General features: G+C 40.0%; 2 protein-coding genes across 2 annotated transcripts in view; both read right to left on the bottom strand.

Annotated features, from left to right (window-relative positions):
• Positions 1–1,266: 1,266 nt before the first annotated feature.
• LOC142334626 (netrin-1-like) lies at positions 1,267–4,077 on the bottom strand. Its single transcript, XM_075382817.1, has one exon. It carries the CDS (start codon positions 3,390–3,392, stop codon positions 1,557–1,559), a length of 1,836 nt encoding a protein of 611 aa, XP_075238932.1. The 5' UTR covers positions 3,393–4,077; the 3' UTR covers positions 1,267–1,556.
• A 91-nt stretch (positions 4,078–4,168) lies between these two features.
• LOC142334627 (uncharacterized) overlaps positions 4,169–6,000 on the bottom strand; it is a 67,954-nt gene continuing 66,122 nt past the window's right edge. The window contains exon 12 of the mRNA XM_075382818.1: positions 4,169–4,603. Coding sequence (XP_075238933.1) covers positions 4,251–4,603 — 353 coding nt within the window. The 3' untranslated portion in view covers positions 4,169–4,250. The remainder of the gene's footprint in view (positions 4,604–6,000) is intronic.

The following is a 6,000-nucleotide window of genomic DNA, read 5'->3' as shown; positions in this document are numbered from 1 at the left end:
TGTGATGCCTTAAAAGAATTTAGAAACATTACCCGGGTCGCTATTTCTTAAAAGTCGAACAAGGATCCTATATGGTACAATACAAATATTAACGTATTTCCTTGCACAGTCCTCCTATGATTTCAAAGATACGATATATGCTGATTGTATGACTTCCAAGAAATCAAGAAAATCATAAATACTCATTCCCCAAGACTTAAATCAATTCTCAAAATACTGAGACGCCAAAGTACCTTAACATGCAATACAGTGTTTGCACAGTTGGTATACTTACATTTGCTCAAGTATATTTATATTGCTAGGCTTGAATTTTTCCATGACAGGTTAGACCCATGACAAATTTTTGAGAACACAATTTTCAAAAAACAATCAAAGATCTAAGCTTATATAAATTTAACACAATCTGGTTACTAACTATTGACTCTAAAAATAATCTCTAGGAGATAGCTCTAAAAGACCCCTATTAAATTATCAAAATTCGGATCAGTAATTTAAAACTATTATTTCTTAACAGAAGTTTTTTCAGTTTGGCGAATTTACCCATATAGCTACAAAAAAAAACTAAATATATAGCGTATTTTTCAGTTAATTTTTTTCTCCAAAATTGATATTTTGATCTTTTTAAATTACTTTTAAAATTTATGCGCTTTGAAATCTCGTAGATAATCGAAGGCAATCTCGTAGGCAATCGAATTCCAGCTATTCTTTCAGAGTTGTTAGAAAAGATTGTTGAAATTTTTATCACGCTTGGTGTCACCCACCATTTTATTAAGATTCAAAAACTGTGCATAACAACTAAAAACAATCAATTGACGTTGGGTGAGTTGCTCTGAAACAACTGGCGAGCGGTTGCCTTTGTCAGTAGATCGCTGCGACTCAGGGAGGCTAGCTTAAGCTTCATGGGGGAGGGGGGACAGAACGGAGTGAGGAGGGGGGGGGGGGGGGGGGGGGGGGGTCAAACCTGCTGGGTTACGAGTGGGATGAGGGTAGCATGCGAAGTGCGCGGAGTGGTGAAGGGAGATCCAATTTTTGAGGACGAAAAGTCAAGTGGTCAGACGAGAAAAAAAACGCTCAAAATAAACTCCGGTAGTACAAAAACTTCTATAAACTCCAGCATTTAACAAATGTATTTCGATAGCACAACTTAGTTTTTGACACATTACATTTTACTATTACACGGGAGCAAACTGTTCGGCCAGGGTATCCAGACTCAAAAATCGTTCCTTTGCTATTGAAGATTGCATAACCTCAAGTCCCCAAAAGGTATAAAAAGTTGCTGTTAAATTACGCAATTCAAAATATTACTACATAACGTTCTGCAGGCAACTAAAGAAGAGAAAACATCTTCTATATGAAAACAAAATTCATAATAATTCCAGAAGCGGCAGTCGGGTAAAGTCTTTCAAATGGAAGGCGCCTTTCGTTTCTCTTCATTCCAAATTTGACTCTAAACTCTCTCTAAAAATCGTCACGAGCTGCTTTCAGCTACATACGCGTATAAAAATACAAAATTGGTCCATTAAAATTAGTTCATTGTATCATTTCGTGTCTGGGGTTTAACATTTGTTCTGCTTGACTTGTTTTTGTCTGAACTTTGCCATTTTCTTGCGGAGTGAATCTTTGACTTTGAGGACTGTATCATCAGCGGTGAGCGAGTAAACAGTAGATGCCTGTCTCATGTGTCTTGCCCAGTTGTTAGCCAGGATATAATAGTCCGTGTTCTTGTCGAAATTTATGCAGGATCCCGCAACGTCTGATGGCACTGATACTAAAATCTCATCGGGCAATCGACCACCTGAAGTGCTGTACAGATGCTGTGTCACCTTCAGTTTGTGCATGTGAAATTTTCCATCGGCTGTCTTCTCAGAAAATGACGTCATTGTCACTCGCATGGCCATCTCGTACTTGCAATAGGCGTCAAACTTAAGAACGCGGTTTATTTTTGACTGACAAACTGGTTCGTCAGCTGGCATCCCGCCGGGCGAGGCATCTTTCTTCCACCAGGCTGGAGTTGTAGCCTCCTCCTCGTCCAAATCAAACTTTTGCTTCTTGGGCGGTTTTAACTTGGTTTCCTCTTTCTCTTTGACACAGGGAATTTCGTTATCTGCCGATATTTTGTAGCCGTCCTGGCACGAGCCACAGTTCCTTCCTATCACGTGTACCTTGCACATACACTGTCCCGTGATTGGGTGGCATCTGTCGGTATGCAAGCTACCTGCTTCATGACAGCCGCACTTAGTGCATGCATTTTTGCTGTCAATTGGCTCATTGGGGGTGCGGTAGTATCCCTCCGCACATTCGTGGCAGAATCTTCCTCTTGTATTGTCTTTGCAATTCAAACAGACACCGCCACTCACCTCACCACTCTCGTCAAAGATGTCCTGGTCGAAATAACATTCGTCTGAGTGGCCACTGCAAGAGCACTTCTTGCACTCGAACCCTCTCTCGGCAGTTGCAGGTCGCCACGGTAGGTCCTGGTAGAAGGGGTGACATGACTCACAGTCGGACCCATATGTGTTGTGCTCACATTCACAACGGATTCTTGCACCATCGCTCTTGCATGAGCTTGCGTGTCCATTGCACTGGCACTGCCCACCAATTTCCATGCTTGATAATGAGAAGAATTGGTACGAATCATCACGGTCAGTTTCAGGAGCATATCCATGAAAAACTACACGGAACCCGGTAGCCAACTTTCTACTCTGCAGTTCTCTGTCGTCGTAATTTCTTTGGTTATGTGCAGCGCTGTACAGTCCAAAAAGCTGGTTCTGTTGCTTCTGAAGTGGTCCACAGGATGGCTGATTTTCAACAACATCTTTATCAGGGTCGATACCTTTGTTCTCTTTACAGTTTTCGTTGATGTAGTGAATCGGGTACCAAGAAGCTCCAAAGTCACTCGTCTTATAAATCGCAATATCAGTTGCAGGCTCATTACAGAAGCGCAATACCATGTAGAGAGCATCCATCAGTTTGCCAAAATCAATCTCAACCATAACTGGTTGTTTCTCACCAGGTTGCGACATCCAACATAGCTGATTCCCGGAACCAAAGTACGTCGCTTTCGTAATGTGTTCCACTGGATGCTGTCGATTTTCGACCACACTTCGAGAATCACACAGCTCGCATTCCGCCTTGCTGTAGGGCGGAACTGGCGGCTCTAACGCCCCCGTGGTCGTGACCGAAAAGAAAACGGGACATACTTTTTCTTCCTCTAGCGATGAGCCGCACGTGCTGTTAGCGGACAGACTTGCTCGGTAGTTTTGGACGATGTTGGCAAATTCAGGGTTACAAAAAACTGGATTATTTTTAGCGTTATAACAAGGAGTGGTCAATAAGACTCCCGCAATGCAAAAGGTGGCAATAATAATTAAATAAAGTTCTACAAAGCGCATTGTTTTCCGTTCAATACTTGAAGATTATGCAGAGTGAAGTGTGGTTTTGTGGAATAGCGATCTCTATTTGGATTGAGTAAAAGTGAGAGAAAGGGTATTTGACAATCAATTGGTGGTGGTGGTGGTTTAAAGGTGATTGTCAAGAACATTGGCTACATATGTGCTGAATTAGCTACAGTCGATAAGTTTGAACAAATTGGCCAATCAGAGAAAAGCAAGAAATTCAACCAGATGTGCTGAAGAAAAGTTGAAGCGAAAACACGCGACGTCATTAAATGAACTCTAATTAAAACCACCAGTCGCTAATTCCGAACACCTTTTGCACACAAACTTAGCCCCCATATTATCAATTGATCGTAAAATGGGCTATAAAGGAACGCTAACAGCTCCAACGCAGCACACTACTAAGCCCACTCACTATCTCAACTACCATTTTCAAGTGAACACGGAAAGTGAGACCAAATCAACTGATTGTGCAGGCGCGTGCTCTAGCCAACCTCCGGCTAATCTAGGTAAGAAAATAGAGCACGCGTGACGGTGAAGGAGCAATTGAATTATTGAGAAACAAACGCCTGTGGCTATTATCACCCTAACACATGGGTAACAATCGACTAAATATTTAACGCAACAATAACGCTCCAGCTGGTATTACTTGCAAACTGTAAATCAAGAAGTTTCATTTTACAAGGTTTTACAAGCAGTATGTAAATCTCAGCAAACGATGATCGCTTATCTTTCAAATCGAATGCTACCAAAAACAAGTCAAGTTAGAGAAATTAAAGGTCGACGTCAGTTAATTAGTCTACTACTATAAAAGAAGTACAAATTTGTTCAAATTCAAACTATCTCAAATATATCTCAAGGGTGTGAATTGTGCGAGTGTTGGATTTGAAATGAGTCCAAGTAATTGATTCCACTATCTGCGTGGAGATGTGATCTGCCCATAGGCGAGTATTCGCTCAGCGCTGTGAATGACAATGGCGCCCACTGATTGACACCCTGGCTGCCTGGACCCGTCGATTTTGGGAGCCGCGGGCGGTTCTCAATCACCTTATTATCTGGCTCGACTGGGGCAATTTTGGACACGGCGGAAGGGTCAAAATTGACACTTTTCTCCCTCTCCTCAATAGCGCCTCTGAGGCAAGAGAGGTACTTGTCATCGTTGCGTGCTAGCCTGCTCAAATCGATGCGCTCTGGGACAAAGTCAGGCTCTGAAATCAATAAATCAATGCTACAGACAAATTAGATCATAAACTGCTGCGAAAAATAATAATTTCACGCCTGTAGCATAATAGGGCGTTCATCAAATAACAATGCCTAACAAATGCGATTATTAAAATTAAGCAACAGCAGGAAAATATTATAACTTTTTTCATAATCCATTTGCAAATATAATTTCACTCATTGCATTCTTTACTTAACTCGTAAAGCCCCAATTTTTATCACTATCCAACAGAAGAAACATTTATTACATCAGGGATTATGTTCCATGCGATTGGATAAAAAAACAGGAAAAAAATTAACTTCTAATTAGCGGACGTCAATTAAGCACAATCTACTTTCGTAAGAGTTTGCATTTCCCTAACATCTAGTACTGAAATACCGCCAAACATTTCAATATAACCAGAAATCTTTAAGTCTAAATTGAAAGCTTCGCCAGAAAAGATAAAAAATGTTAATAAAAACATACCCGGCAGATTGCCGGAAAATACCCGCCGTTGATTCCAATAAGCATGATTGGGATTGAAATAACAGAAGATATTGAAAAAAAAAAGATTTTTGTACAAAAACATTTTTTTAATTCCGATTTATTTTGATGGCATTTCTTAGTTGAACATACTTCTGTTTCTTAGAGAGAGGCTACAGGGGCTCCTATCAATAACAACAAGCATTAGAGATTGTAAAGAAGACTTATAGGAACGACGTTCAAATGGCGGGCATCTAAAATTGGGCTTTATGGGTTTATCCCGTTTCTATTTCTGACATCCATTTTTGTACTAACTCTGTTCATTTTGAATTGCTTTGCTGAGCAACTGATGTTCAAAATCACTTTTAGCAGAATGAGAGAAGAGAGAAACTAGCCTAGAGAAGTCAAAAAGATTTCACGCAAAATGTTGAAAAGGCGGCAAAATGAGGTAAAGCGAAACATTTTTTTATTCGACGAAGTAAAAAAAACATAGCAGGACAAGTCCTGACGTACAATTCAAAAAATTTTCATTGACTAAGCAGAAAAACTAGACCTAGACTGGACTATGAGTGAATTGAGAAAACCATTTTAAAAAAATCAGATCAAAAAACAAGAAAAAAAACAAAAAAACAAAAAATCAATGTCAGAATGCCGCATGTGAACAAAAAAACCACTAGCGAGAAAAGAAAATTTAATTCCAACAAAAAATTAGACTAAGAATGAGCTGTGAATGGATTGGGAAAACCATTTAGAAAAAAATCCGATCCAAAATATCGAAAAACAGTAAAAATCAGAGTGAAATTGCCGCATGTGAACAAAAAACCACTACCGAGAAACCGAATTTTTGTTCAAACACCATTTTCGCACTCTACTTTAAAATTAGAGCGAAAAAAATTCACGCCGCAAAACCACTCGCTTTTT

This window comes from Convolutriloba macropyga, chromosome 2 (assembly GCF_964194025.1).
Source record: "Convolutriloba macropyga chromosome 2, txConMacr16.3, whole genome shotgun sequence".
Taxonomy (NCBI): domain Eukaryota; kingdom Metazoa; phylum Xenacoelomorpha; order Acoela; family Convolutidae; genus Convolutriloba; species Convolutriloba macropyga.
Note: the sequence above shows the minus strand (reverse complement) of the source record. Positions and strands in the feature narration are given on the sequence as shown.